The sequence below is a fragment of the Chenopodium quinoa genome, unplaced genomic scaffold, assembly GCF_001683475.1.
Source record: "Chenopodium quinoa cultivar QQ74 unplaced genomic scaffold, ASM168347v1, whole genome shotgun sequence".
In the NCBI taxonomy this organism is placed as follows: Eukaryota; Viridiplantae; Streptophyta; class Magnoliopsida; order Caryophyllales; family Amaranthaceae; genus Chenopodium; species Chenopodium quinoa.
This window is the reverse complement of record NW_018745495.1, coordinates 562-15,649: the sequence shown is the minus strand read 5'-3', so window position 1 is coordinate 15,649 and position 15,088 is coordinate 562. Positions and strand designations below refer to the sequence as shown.

The 15,088-nt window shown below is 34.5% G+C and overlaps 1 protein-coding gene across 1 annotated transcript; it reads left to right on the top strand.

Annotated features, from left to right (window-relative positions):
- The first annotated feature begins 891 nt into the window (after window positions 1-891).
- Window positions 892-13,887, top strand: LOC110715259 (uncharacterized RNA methyltransferase pc1998-like). Its single transcript, XM_021893823.1, has 12 exons — window positions 892-1,279; window positions 1,373-1,487; window positions 2,128-2,239; window positions 2,512-2,556; window positions 2,668-2,735; window positions 2,823-2,877; window positions 2,986-3,065; window positions 5,882-5,965; window positions 11,676-11,789; window positions 12,100-12,219; window positions 12,349-12,463; window positions 13,808-13,887. Exons 1-11 carry the CDS (start codon window positions 1,065-1,067, stop codon window positions 12,364-12,366), a joined length of 1,026 nt encoding a protein of 341 aa, XP_021749515.1. The 5' UTR covers window positions 892-1,064; the 3' UTR covers window positions 12,367-12,463; window positions 13,808-13,887.
- Window positions 13,888-15,088: the final 1,201 nt, after the last annotated feature.

Genomic DNA, 15,088 nt, shown 5'->3' with positions numbered 1-15,088 from the left:
CACCCCATGCCCCTTTTCCCCCATCGGAAGCCCTAAATTGACCCTTACTTTCCCCTGCTTCTCTTTCCCCAAAAACCACATGTAATCAAACCATTCGAGTAATGCGAAATTGAATTCATTCGATTCTCAACAAATTCTTGTTCATAATCACTCGTTTTGGGGATAATTGAGTAGGGACCAAACACTGACGACCAAACCCTTGGTTTTTGATCGAAATTAGGTTTAGAATCTGGGGAATTTTATGGGGTTTCTTTACTTCAATTATTGGCAACAAGTGGAGGAGATTCACGGGAATGGTCAATGGTTCACTAAGTGAATCAACCAAGTATTCAATGGAGGTTGAAAATGGCGAGATAATTGAGGGTCGGGGTGGCCTAGGCTAAGGGAGGAGGGTAGGGTGTCGTGGGTGAGGGGAAAGAGATGGTGGTCGGCTCGCCGGCGACAAAGGAGGTGGACGTCGCTGTCGGCACGGGGGAGAGGGCAAGATTCCGGCAGCCCGCAGGGAGGGATTGCGAGGGAGGAGGCTGGGCAAGGCCGCCGGGGGGAGGGGAGCTGGGCTGGTGGGGGAAGGGGGTGTCGGGGTTGGTGGAGTGAGGAAGAACCAAGTTGTTTTTTTTTTAATTCTTTATTTAACTAATTAATTAGATAATATTAATAAGAGCCAATAAGTGACAGCCACGTGGCATAATTAACCCTAATTACTAATGGCGTTAACGGCACACTAACGGCAGTTACCATTAATGGTATTCTGTGTTAACGTACGAAAACTCAATGGTATATGGTGAATTAAAAAATTTTGTGTGGTATATGATGAATTTTGAAGAAACTCAGTGGTATATCATGAAAAATCCGTTTTTTTCACTAAATGTTCATATTACAGATGCAGTGCATCTATTTCTAGGTGCCTAATGCATCCCAAAAACCAGAAATTCAAAACAATAAATAAAAACATACTCTAGTATTATCCAATTCCGCCATGGGAGTAGCAGAGTAACAGCAACAGCAAAATCCATCCTCCACCATTCTACTCTCTAACATTCTCTGCATTTCTGCAACTCCATAAAATGCTACTCTCCTTTCTCTCTCCTCTTCACCTCTCTTCCACCACTCCCACCACTCCCCGCCGCTTCACCTCCGCCGCCGTCCGCACCCAACCACCACCACCACCTCCACCACCGTCAGCACCGCCTAATTCTCTCTCCTTAAACCCAAACAACCTCAATTCTTCATCTCCTCCTCCCTCTCTCTCTTGCGCTCTTCAGTGCCCCCATTTTTACTCGTATGTTCTTCAATTTCTTCCTCTGTAATTCTTTGTTTTGAAATTCGGATTAAATTTTGTTGGAATTTGTTGATTTAATTTGATTTTGGTTAGTTGTTCGGGTTGTACGCACGAGTATGACCTCCACCATCCGAGTATTGTTGATGAGGCTGCCGAGTTCTTCAAACGCTATGGTGTTTCCGATTTCACTTTCGACAGTTGTAGACTGGTATGAAAATTGCCGATTAGTTAATTTCATTAATTAGTTTATCTATTTAATCTTTGTTTTGTTTTAAAATAATTTGTTCTATTTGATGTTTTATGCAATTCATATTTGAATTTGTTCATTGCTAACTAATATGTTTGCTATTGTTCGAAAATTCAAATTATTCTCTCCGTCCTACTTTGATAGGCAACATAAAGTCGACTATAATAGGCTACACTAAGTGTGACTTTTAAGGGATTCGCTCAAACTACTATAATTATACGTAATACAATGGTTGAGAATATTTTATTATGATACTGCAACTATTTATTAATTTATTATTTATTTTTTTAAACTGTAAGTATACAAAAATTAATTGTTTCATTAAGTATATGTGAATAGTGACCTGTTATTTGGGACATCTAAACATAGAATTGTACTTCATAGCTTATAAAAGTAGGGGAGGGTGGTTCATGCAAATGCACACAGGGCATATATGATTTTTATGTTATGTTTCCGAATTATGAAGATGATTATTGTACAAAACCCAAGATGTTGTTTATAGAATCTCTTGGTATGATTTACTGTAGTACATTGTGAGTTATGTGCAATATTATGGAATCAATTGCATTTCAATGTTAATTATGTCAAATTTGGAATGCAGTATGGTTGGAGATGTCGGGCAAAGCTTGCTGTACGTGGTTCATCAGCTAACCCTATGATCGGCCTGTATGAGGAGGGTACGCATAATGTTGTGGACATTCCTGAATGCAGAGGTTTGACTTTTGAGCTCTATCCCACAGTCCTACACTCCTACATGTTTAAAACAACATTTTTGACTGTATTACTATCATGTTCGACATATTACTTTGACAAAAGAAGTTGGGCCTAGCAAATTGATTGCATTTTACCAAATTAATTTCAGATTAGCAAAAATTGGTTGATTTGAGCAAAATTAAGTTGAACAGAACATGGGCTTCCAGCCTTCTTGTTCATTCATATGTTGATTGATTAAATCATTTAATTGTGTCTGTTAATTGGGTTGCAGCTCATCATCCCAACATTAACGCAGCTGTTGAGTTGCTTCGAAAAGGTTTGTTTTTGAAAGCTTGATGTAGCGCATATTTTCTCTTACAATCTATGAATATATTTGAAATAGTGTTATATACTTATTTATTTTAAGTTTAATTGTATGGTTTCTTAGGTATTGCGAAATTGGAAGTAGAACCATATGATGAAGACTTGGGGACCGGTGAATTGCGATATGTGCAAGTTAGTGTTGATATGCTATTTTTTAGATTTAATTAGCTATTTCATATTCATAACCTAATCCATATTATTGAATTTGAGTGTGTGCAGATGGTCGTAACAACACATAGCACATCCCTTCCGTTTTCTGAAAGATATAGAAATGGTTATCATCTATACACATGCTAGCTTAAATTTCAAGTGTTTAGTTTGAGATGTTTTGTTTATATTTTATTCCGTTGAATCTTTTGGAGCCTGACATACCTTTATTTAGGTAAAGTGCAGGTGACATTAGTTTGGAACTCAAGAAGTGAGACGACACAAAGCTCTGAGAAACTTAATTCATTGGCTAATGTAAGTTGTTTAACTAGTTTAGGAATTCTTAAGCAAATTTTATGCTACTTATGCATCACCTTTGAGAAGTATTTTTGGGAAAATCATGTCATGGGAAATTAAAGAAATATAAAATCTAATTTGGATTAGTGACCATATTTTAGCAGAATTCTTAGGGTGATAGCTTTAGGCTTTAACATGTGATAGAGCAGTGGCGTATCCAAGTTTTAAAATCAGGCTATGCACAATTACATAAAGGAATTTAGATAACATCATAAGATGAGTCTAATGCTAAATAATCAACATATAATTCAAAGTTGCAAGATAAAACCCTACATAAAACTCACACCATCCCCAAATTAAATGTCTATTTCACTTTACGCGGTATTTGACCATCAATATGTTGACAAAAATTATATAAAGTTGATATTACTTCGTCTAAACAACATATTATTGAAACAAATCCAACGATATCTTAGATTACTATTCGTATTTTTTTTTTTTTTATATATATATTAATGAGAATTAAATATGTAGTAAAAGTTGTTTATATTTGACTATCATCATAGAAACAAGCGCTTAATTTTGAAACAGTGGGAATAATAAATAAACCTACAGGAGTACAGGTGATTGATAAATTGCATATTGCAGTTTGTATGGAGCAGTTAATTAAAAATCTTTGATGGGAACATGAGTAGAGAGAGTTAGAGGAGATAATATTTCGTATACTATTTGCTTCAATACACTTTTTAGATGTTAACAGCTACCCACTATCCTTCTATTCCCTTATCTATATATGCTATATTTTGTTAAGTCAAACTCATCAAAAAATAAAAAATTAACATGATTTGAGGGGTATGCAGGTGCATAGCCTCAATGTTAGCTACATCCGCCCCTGTGATAGAGTGAAGAATCTATATATAAAATAAAGACAAGCCTTCAATCAATGCTTACTTTTGATGTTTATAGCCCAATTAGCCCTAAAGTCTCATACATAATGATTATATTGAACCCTACCTTCCCAGTCTCATACATAATGATTATATTGAACCCTACCTTCCCAAAGTTAAAATGATTTCATAGTTTTTGCTTTGTGTGGTTTAATTTAAAAGGCAAACAGGGAGAGAGATTGAGAGAATAATTTAACCGAATTTTGAAGAAGACTATTGGCAGCAGGAGGTGGTATTTTCTGCGATTTCTATACATGAGGAAATGCGTGTAGGGTATAGCTTTGCAGAGGGTATGGTCTGTACTTAATATTTATAAGAAAGAGTTCTAAACCTTTGACTAATGCTGTAGACAAGCTCTTGCTATAAGTCAGGGAACAATTATAAGGCCCATAAACATAAGGCTATTACTTTTACATGTCTTTCCGTAGTCTAGAGAGTGGAGATCCATAGATTCCACAAAGGAGAGAAAGAAAGATATTCCTATTTCTTACTTTTGTACTGTCACTTTATTACAAAAAGTACCATCAGATAGCCATATATCGGAGGGTGATATTCTTATATGAGAAGACCTCAAGACCCTCAAATATTTGTATTTGTGTGGCTTGTCAATCAACTAAGCACCATAGTTTTCTATCGGTAAAAGTACAAGCATACAACAACTGTATACCTTTGTATTTTTCATCATTTTTCCGCCCAAAAAGGGCAAAAACCCCAAATACAAGCATAGGTTGTTCATACAGACATACTACTTAGCACTCATTTTTATTTGGTAAGGACCAAGGTTTCTGAAACCTGGAACTTATTCTCCACCCGTTCAGATTATTTGAGAAAATTGATAAGCAACACCAAAAAAAAAAAAAAAAAAAAAAAGTTTGGTCACATTAATGACTTATAACGAGCTGGTTGAGTACTAGCTGCACATACTAGGAGGGGAAATGTGATCAAAGAACAATTTTTCTAGCTGCCCATTTTTATGTCAGTGTTTACACTCACTAAATAAGGGTGCTAGATATTTGGTGCGGACTATTTTGACACAGATATTATATAGAAATAAATATACAACATTTATTTTTGGTTGTAGATGGAAGCCCTAACATCGCCTATATGATGAAGGGGTGGATTATATTGAAAATATAATATACACCCGGGAATATGGTGCACCTAATGTTATTTTCTGCTCATTCAATATTTTGAGCTAAAAATATCAAACGAGTAAAAAAAACCACCCTTTGGTGCACCTAGCTCTATGTCACCCAATGTCTAGGATTATATGGGTAGTGATGAAACTGAGGTGTGATTGACTAGAATAGAGTTTATATTTTATATTTTTATTTTTTTTGGCCTATAATGCTGAGATAATGTAAAAATATAGTTTAATTTGATTAGAAGGAGGATATTTTTTTCTCTTCGTCAATAGTTGTTTTCTTATTGCTGTCTTCACGATAGTTTAGTTGTTAATGTTGTTATGGTCAAAAGTGTGCACTGATATTGCTCATCCCCTCTTAGAGAAACATTTATGTAAGGAGGGAGTAAATTGGAACAACATATAGGAAACATATCCAATGGGATGTTTTTAACATGAGAATGATAGATGTGCAACTTTTTTTTAACCTAATATTTAAACTTTAGAAGCTGAATGTGTATATCATTAATTTTTTTGTTGGAAGGAGAAAAAATAAAAAAAAATCACATTCAATTAAAAAAAATTGCTCTTAAAATTTGAGCCAAAACAATTTGCACATTTGGCTCTAAAAATTTTGCACATCTAGTTTGAAAAATATGCACATTAGATCCTTCTCTCTTTATTTTATTTTTTATTTTTTTTATTTACGAGCATTTTTACTGTTGGTTTTATTAGTTATAATCTGTTAAGATTTATGCTTTCAGTTTCTACGGACTAATGGTGGCCAAAGGAGCAATGTTAACATAATTCATTCCATTTGGGCTAATTTTCAGACTTCAAACAGCAATGTAAGTAAATACTTTGTGTGTCAAGAATATGGTGAAAATATGGTGACATAAGCTGTTTTGCATACACAAATGACTAGTTTAAAGTACTTTTTGAGATATCCAACTCTTTCTTTATTTATTTAAATATTCTTTCCAGGAGATCCATTAATTTTTGTTGTCTGGGTTTATGATGTAGAGCCTTGCAAATTGATATGGAGTAAATGAAAGGAGAAACGCAATGAAGTAAGAAAAACGGGATGGGAATAACATAAGCAAATTTGTGTAGGAGTTATATCAATTTACAAATTGCTAACTCAAATAATAATAAGGATTATATGGAGGAATAAATGTGGGTTACAACCCGGGATAACAAAATATACTCTTCCTTAATATAATAAAACTTCTCCTTATATTCTCTCCTTTTTAATTTTCTTTCTGTCTCTCTCTTTTTTTATTTTTAATTTTTTTTATTTTTTATTTTTTATTATTGTAAATAAAAATTTGAATTTATATGATCTCATTTGCTAATTATGTAGAGGATAAGAATTAACAATCATCATTATCCTCTCATATCTTATTCTAATATAAGCAATACAAAAATAGTTTTTCTAAATAAAGTTTGTGGTTTTCAACGCGCCCTCTCAAACTTTAACTTTCATTCCGTGTAACTCTCTTAATTGTTTAAATGTTTTATAAGATCGGGGCTTCGTAAATATGTCTGCAACTTGCTCAGCACTATTACAATACTTCAGTGTGATGTGTGATTGTTCCTTGTTTAACTTGATCTCGAAGAAAATGAAACCGAGTATCAATATGCTTGCTTCTTCCATGTTGTACTGGATTCTTAGCAAGTTTTATTGCTGACATATTATCTACATAGATCGTAGTTGGTCCTTCTTGAACATGACCAGTTTCTTTCAAGAGATTTCTCAACCATAATGCTTCACAAACTGCAGACGAAGCTGCTATGTATTCAACTTCACAACTTGATAGTGCCACAACTGGCTGTTTTTTAGAACTCCAGGTAATAGCAGTTGAACCTAGATAAAATACATATCCTGATGTACTTTTTCTTTCATGTTGAGCTCCAGCCCAATCACTATCACTATCTGAATAGCCGTATAACGTTGCTTCATCTCCATAAGAGTAAAACATCCCATAATCTAAGGTACCTTTAATATACCTTACTATTTTCTTTGCAGGGCACCAATGTAATTCTTTTGGTGTTTCCATATATCTACTTTCTTTTGGTGTTTCCATATATCTACTCACAGGCCCAACTCCATATACAATATCAGGCCTTGTGATAGTCAAGTATCTCAAACTTCCAACTAGACTTCTATATAAAGTTGGATCAATCAATTTTCCTTCTCCAACTTTTGTCAACTTCTTGCGATGGGAATGCTCATGGGTTTGCATGAGCCCATTTTAAATTTCTCAAGTATTTCTTTGCACATTTCTTTTGTGAAATAAAAATTCCATCTTCACATTGCTTTACCTCAATGCCTAGAAAGAAGTTCATTAGCCCACAATTTGTCATTTCAAATTCTTTGAACATTGCCGCTTTGAAATCATCAAACATACTTTGGCTGTTGCTGGTGAATAATAGATCATCAACATATAAACTTACTATAGGAATATAATCACCATTCTTCTTCATATATATAGCATGTTCGTATGGACACTTTGATAAAACCATTCTGGATCAAGTATCCGTCTATACGTGTATTCCAAGCTCGTGGGTCTTGCTTTAGACCATAAAGTGCCTTTTTCAAACGAAGTACTTTATCTTCTTTTTCCTTGATGACAAAACCTTCTGGTTGTTCCACATAAACTTCTTCTTCTATAATTCCATTTAAAAATGCTGACTTAACATCAAGTTAATATATCTTCCATTTGTGATGTGCGGCAAGTGAGATCATCATTCTTACGGTGTCTAAACGAGCTATGGGAGCAAACACTTCATCATAATCAACACCATACTTTTGCTTGTATCCTTTTGCTACAAGTCTTGCCTTGTATCTTTCAACGCTTCCATCTACACCTCTTTTTTATCTTATAAACCCATTTTACACCTATGGCCTTATGGCCCTTTGGCAATGTAGCCAACTCCCATGTATCATTTTTCTCTATTGACTGAATCTCCTTTTTCATAGAGGATATCCATTCCTCTTCTCCTAATGCTTCTTCAAAATTAATGGGTTCGTGGTTTGCATATAAGCAAAATAAATCAACTTCATTAACTTCATTTGTCTCTTCATATATGTCTCTTAGACTTCTCATTTTAACAGGTGTTTTTTGATGTTGAATCTGATCTTTCAGTTGATGGCGATGATGATGATGAATCATTATTATTTGTTAGAGTCCTTGGCTGAGTTTTTTCGGAAATATCATTATAATCTTCAAAAACAATTTTCTCTTTTTCTTTTTCCCTTTCTTGATTATCCCATTTCCAAGATTCTCCTTCAGTAAAGATTACGTCTTTACTCTCAATCAGCTTTCCAATAATTGGATTGTACAGCTTATAAGCTTTAGATTGTGAACTGTATCCAATGAAGATACATTTTTCACCTCGGTAATCTTACTTCTTTCTCTATGCCTCGGGTATTTGAGCATAGGCTATGCACCCAAATACTCGAAATGTTCAACATTTGGCTTCTCACCACTCCATGCTTTTTGTGGTGTCATATTCTTTACACTCTTTGTAGGACAACGATTTAGAATATAAGTTGTCCATGCAACAACTTTTGTCCATTGGCAATCCTCTTTCTTTCAAAATGCTTCGCATCATGTCTAGAATTGTTTGATTCATCGATTCGGCAATTCCATTTTATTGTGGTGTATAGGAGGCTGTAAATTGTTGTCTAATTCTTGCATCTCTATTGAAATATTTGAATATATTTGATGTATATTCGCCCCCTCGATCAGACCTAAGTGTTTTCAACTTACGTCCACTTTCTAGCTCTACTCGAGCCTTAAATTGTACGAATGCTGACTTTTCCTTCAGCATATACTCCCATAATTTTCTACAATAATCATCAATGAAGGTAATAAAATAGCGATTACCTCCTCAAGATATTGGCTCCAATGGTCCACATATATCTGTGTGTACCAATTCTAATGGTGCTTTAGCTCTCCATGATAATCCCTTTTGGAATGGAAGTTTAGCTTGTTTTCTAGTTGTGCATATTTCACAAACTTCAATGGTAGGTAATCCATGCACCATATTCTTTGATTGCAAAACTTTTAGACCATTGAAATGTAAATGCCCAAAACGTTTATGCCATTTCCATGACTCATTCTCCATAATATCGTAGAAACACTTTTGAACCTCGGTGTTAAGTTGCAGCGGAAACATGCAATTCTTCGTCATTTTCGATTGAGCAATGATTCTTCCACTATTATCTTTTAGTTGAAGATGATTACCCTCCATATGAACAATATATCCTTTTTCCAAAAGTTGTCCAATACTGAGAATGTTACTCTTTATATTTGACACATAATAAACAGTAGAAATGAATTCTTCATATCCATTCTTAAGAAAAAAATTGTATTTTTCCTTTACCTTCAACTTGTAGTTTGGATGAATCTTCCAAACTTCCATTACCTTGAATCTTCTCATCAAGGTCAATAAAAAATTCTTTTTTCCCACACATGTGGTTGCTAGCTCCAGAATCGAAAAACCACGTCTTGCTGATTTCTCCCACACATGTGGTTGCTAGCTCCAGAATCGAAAAACCACGTCTTGCTGATTACTAGCTTCTTCATGTGCCAATAACAATGTAGGACTTTCTTCATTGTTTCTTGATGATTTAGCAAATTTTAATCGATTGCCTTGATCATTTTGTTTGCTCCAATAGTCAAATGCATAATGTCCATATTTTTGACAATTATAGCACTGAATGTCTTTTGATTTACCGCGTTCGTTGAAACTCTTTCCTCCACTGTTTGACCCTTTCCCTTGGCTAAAAACTTCTCTCATTACTTTGGTTGCGAGGTTGGTAGTTACCACGACCTTTTCCTCGTCCACGAAATTCGCCTCGTCGATTTCCACCTCTTTGTTCATTTAATGACAACTTTGATTTAAGTGCCTGCTCTATAATACCTGGTTCATCATTCTTCTGAATTCTTTGTTCATGTACTTAAAAGGATCTCATAAGTTCTTCTATTGATAATGAATCAATATCTTTTGATTCTTCTATCGTAGGTAATACATGGTTAAATCTTTTATTGCATGATCGAAGTACTTTCTCAATAATCTTTTTATCTTCAATCTTTTCTCCATTTAATTTTTGTTGGTTAACATTTGTAAGTAGGTGAGAAAAATATTCAGAGATTGACTCATTACTAGTCATTTTGATTTCCTCAAATTCACCTCGTAGTGCTTGTAAGTGAATTTTTCGAACTCTCTCGACTCCTTTAAATATAGTTGTAAGATTATCCCAAGCTTCCTTGCTTGTGGTTGCATTTGAGATTTTCACAAATGTTTCGCGGTCTAATCCTGCGTAGATAAAAAATAGTGCCATTTGATATTTCTTCTGATTTTCTTTCAACTCATCTTTCTTCTGTTTAGTTAATGTCGCTTTTGTTTCATCCGATGGATTTTCAAACCCATCATTAACAATTTCCCACAAATCTTGGGAACCAAATGCTTTCATTTTGATGCACCAATCTTCATATTGGTCTTTTGACAATTGGGGTACTTGTGGTTGAACAAAGTTTGTAGACATTTTGGGATATTGCAAATAATGTGGCTCTGATACCAAATGTAGGAGTTATATCAATTTACAAATTGCTAACTCAAATAATAATAAGGATTATATGAAGGAATAAATGTGGGTTACAACCCGGGATAACAATATATATGAAATATTTAAAAAATTATATATTTTGTTATCCCGGGTTGTAACCCATATTTATTCCTCCATATAATCCTTATTATTATTTGAGTTAGCAATTTGTAAATTGATATAACTCCTACAATTTGAACTTATGAGAGATATAAGATATAAAACTAAGGACAAAGTCCAAATTGCCATATAGCAAAAGTTTTCGTTAAAGAATGTTTGATGAGGAAAAGAACTGGGGGTAAAGGTATATATCAGTGGGAGTAAATGTAGAATTTTAGAAGAATAAAAAGGTCAATATATTAACTCCTGTTGAGCAATAGTCCAATGCAGGTTTCTATCTGAATGAGATGTACGACTCTTCTTTCCTTGAATATCAATTTTAAAATCACACCTTGAGTTAGAATAGTGTCCCTACTAGTTTGATACCTTCTTCAATTTTTTTTTTTTTTTAATTTCTATTTAGTAAATTAGCAAGAAATTAGTTTACAGAAAAGTTCCAAATAAAGCAGAAACTAATGTACTGTTTAACAAATGTAGAGTTAAATTTTTTATGCTCAAGAAACTTCTGAATCTTTGTGTATGCTGGATATTAGAAACTTACTGTCTGAAAAAATTATCTCAAAAGTCAGTCAGAGAACCTTCATGCATTGGTACTCTGTTACTTTTCCTGTTTTCCATTTATAAGTTTGTTCTTAGATATTTGAGAAAGGAAAATAACAAAATTTATAACAAATCGTTTGTAAGATACTGTTCCATTCATTGTATTACTAAATCTAGGCAATAGAGTTCTGTCAACCTCTTCTTGAAATTAGTGTAACTAACTATACTACTCAGCACGGGCTTAAAGTTCCTTGACCAAGATACACTTGTTGATAATGCAGATAATTTTTGGCAATAGATGGAGACATCTTGTTGGTGAAAGAGATTTTTGGGAGCATGTTGGAGGAATTGATATCTACTTGACTCCTTCTAGCTTTGGACAAGCAAATACACGGGTATGATACTGTAATCTTGAAAAGACTCTCATTCTTAATGAGATGGAGTGATGTATGTATAATTTCAGTTTGCTTTAACATATACTAAGCATTGTATTTCCTGCCATTTTGGTCTAATCTACATTGGTCCTTTTTAGGTCATTTAATTCATATTTATAATTTTGATCAGTTTGGTATTATGATCATAAATTTTCGAAGTCTTTGGTCCATTATGGAAGGACATAGATGCATCTTGCACATTTATGAAAGTAAACACAGCTTATTTGTTTTGGTCTTTCTGCAGACTTAATTTTTTTTTCTTTATTGATAGGCCTTTGATTCATTGCTCCGCAAGTTACATAAGTATGTTCCTTATGGTTCAGCAGTAACTGATTTATATGGAGGAGCTGGTGTTATTGGATTATCATTAGCCGTTGCAAAAAAAATGCAGGTAAGAAACTTGTCTTTTATATTCAAGGGGCTTATTCTCCTCTTAGCTTATAAAGAAAAAGAATCCGATTCTCATCTTTTAATGTAATTCTATTGTCTTTTCTGCACCTCTTTTTCATGAGGTTCTCAGAAGTGTCAGGTGTGTTGAGATTAACAAGGAGTCAAAGCACTGCTTTGAGAAGACAGTCAGCCGTTTACCAAATGTTGATAGCAACATGAGCTGGCATAATGTAGATGCTGCTCTGGTAAGCTTTTGGTCACTATAATCAACTCGATATGTACCTTTTCACTTATTGGAATTTCCTGAATTATACATTTACTGGCTCAAGGCTGTAGATTTTTGGGTTAGGAGGTTCTAATAAGACCGTCCATGGTGTCTATCACAACCTCTAAAGTTTGCATCTGTATTTACATGTGATAATGATTGCGATCACTTTGACATATAAGCTATGTTCTTGCTTGTTCTAGTTAGCCACTAACATGGTATATCAATTATCTGAAGGCAAGAGCCTTAGTTCTCTTGTTTTTAGTTACTGACATGGAAAATGTTTGGGTAGCTGGCGATAGTGTATTGTATGTAGTGAGTTTTGATAGAACTGTTTTGAGATGTTTGCTGTTGCTTATAAAAACTGCTCTGAGATCTGTGGGCAAAGAAGATACTAATGTAGAATGGGTCACGCCTTGTGAAGCTGCTTAATGTTTGAAATGCCAGTATTACAGGAGTGTTAATTGCAGTGAAAATCATTCATGACCGATTGTGTTATGTCCCTTGAAAACTCTTTTAGCTATTTAAATGATGTTTTGTTTATATGATAGTATGATACTAGTAAGTTAAAGCATTTTATTGGTGCTGAACCAGTTAGTACCTTTATCTCACTGTAAAAGATTTTAGTTTTCCTAGCAAGTTCATTTGCATGCAGGATGTGACCATTTTTTTAGGGTGCATTCTAGTCACCTGTATCAGAATGTATCCGAACTTTATTTATTTCAGCAATAAATTGAACTAAAGTAACCCTTGTTAACCCTAATCTGAATTTATCAACCTTTATTTAAAACTTTATTTTTTCGGGAAATAAGTGGAAACAAGGTGAGCAAAACAGGGCCTTTGAGTCTATATTGAGGTATATGTGGTACTTCTCACAGAATTTGTCACGCACAGCAAGTGCATTGATGCTTGCATTCTATATGCCTTGTGGGTATATTTAATGCAACTTTATGGGACTTTGGTTTTAACAAAGAAAGATCCCTGGCAGTTTTATCTTTTGTTCTTGCTAGTAAATTCTTTGGCTTGATGGGGAATGTAGAGTAGATTAGAGATGGACTTGATACTACTTTGATAGCAATTGAATTAGAGCTTTCCCTGATGTAGAGATCTTGCTTATTGGCACTGTGGTTGCTGATATTCTCACTGGGGTAGAAAATGATGTGCTAGATGATTTCACTTCACTCTTAATCACCTCCATCCTACCTTCCCTTTTCAATCTATCTTTCTTTTCCATTTCTCCTTTTGTTTGGACAGGGGTGTGAATAGAGCTTGTGATTCCGTGTGAATAGAGCTTGTGATTTATTGATGTCTGTTACCTGGCCAGGAACCTCTTTCATGGTTGGTGGGATCTGATGTAATTGTGGTTGATCCTCCCCGAAAAGGGCTGGATGACTCACTGCTTAGTTGCATTACAGACTATATCATCAGTAAAGCGCAAGGCAGTTGCTTCTTCCAGGTAGTCACTTTCTTTCAATATGGCCGTGATATTAGGATCAAGAATTTTCACAGTTCTTTACTCGGCTCATGAACTAAATGCCTGAAACTCATTTCAATTTGCTATTTCCTTAATTTGTAGCTCTCCCTCAAATTTGAGAAGAGGAAAAAAGACCATGGATCTTGCGAGAAAGAGAAGCTTCTGTCAGTGTACAAGGCTCAAATAGGCCAGATGAAAGTGATGTGCTTCCTCAAACACTTGTTTATATAAGCTGTGGATGGGATAGCTTCAAAAAGGTGCTAAAATCATACTTATTATTGCATTGGACATGGACTTATACTATGCTTTAGTTTTAAACAATATATACTAGTCAGTTTCTAATTTCATAGTTAATCTGCAGGACTGCAAACAGCTGTTATCAAACAAGGCTTGGCTTTTGGAAAAAGCTCATGGCTTTAACTTTTTTCCCGGAACACAAAGGTAAGCCTGATTTGCATCTACATGTTAACCTTCTTGAGTATTTTCTAATTATATGTGTGTTGGTTTATCCACGCTCGTATACTTCAGAGAATCATTCATTTGATAATTAGCAAGTTAAAATTTTGCTATGTTCTCCCGTCAAAAAAAAAAAAAAAAAAAAGGAGCAATTTAATTTTCAATATTATTTCAAGTTTGGACTACACCAATTCTGTTCTGACTTTTTTTTTTTGGGTGAAGAATTATGTACTTGTCTGGTCATGGTTATGTACAGGGCTTTGTTTGTACTAAATTGACCAAGGTTTAGCATGAACTTGTCCACTGGAATTTCCATACCCGAGAACCTGAAAATAACCCTTCTCCAGGCCCCAACATCCTGATTCTGTGTCTATCTACAATATTTGTGCATGCTTGTGTGGATATGCAGTGTGTGTTAGGATTATCTACAGTAGAGAGAGAGAGAGAGAGAGAGAGAGAAGAGAGAGAGAGAGTTGTGATTGAATTGTGATTGAATTATACTTCTGTTTGATATGATTAATGGAGTGTCTAGCCACTTGGAAGGCCTGGGGTTGTAAAATTCTTTAGTGATGATTTAATTGCATTGCTAATACGTAGCTCAACCATATATCAAACTTCCCCAAATCCTCTTCTTCATTTCAATTTTTTTTTTTCTTCATTTTCTATTTATTGTGG

What these genes read in the sequence shown, in the direction of transcription:
- LOC110715259 (XM_021893823.1), top strand. Translation starts at nt 1,065, where the DNA reads ATGCTACTCTCCTTTCTCTCTCCTCTTCACCTCTCTTCCACCACTCCC. An exon ending in GTGAATTGCGATATGTGCAA is followed by an intron (nt 2,736 to 2,822) that starts GTTAGTGTTGAT and finishes GAGTGTGTGCAG; the next exon opens with ATGGTCGTAACAACACATAG. An exon ending in TTCAGACTTCAAACAGCAAT is followed by an intron (nt 5,966 to 11,675) that starts GTAAGTAAATAC and finishes TTGATAATGCAG; the next exon opens with ATAATTTTTGGCAATAGATG.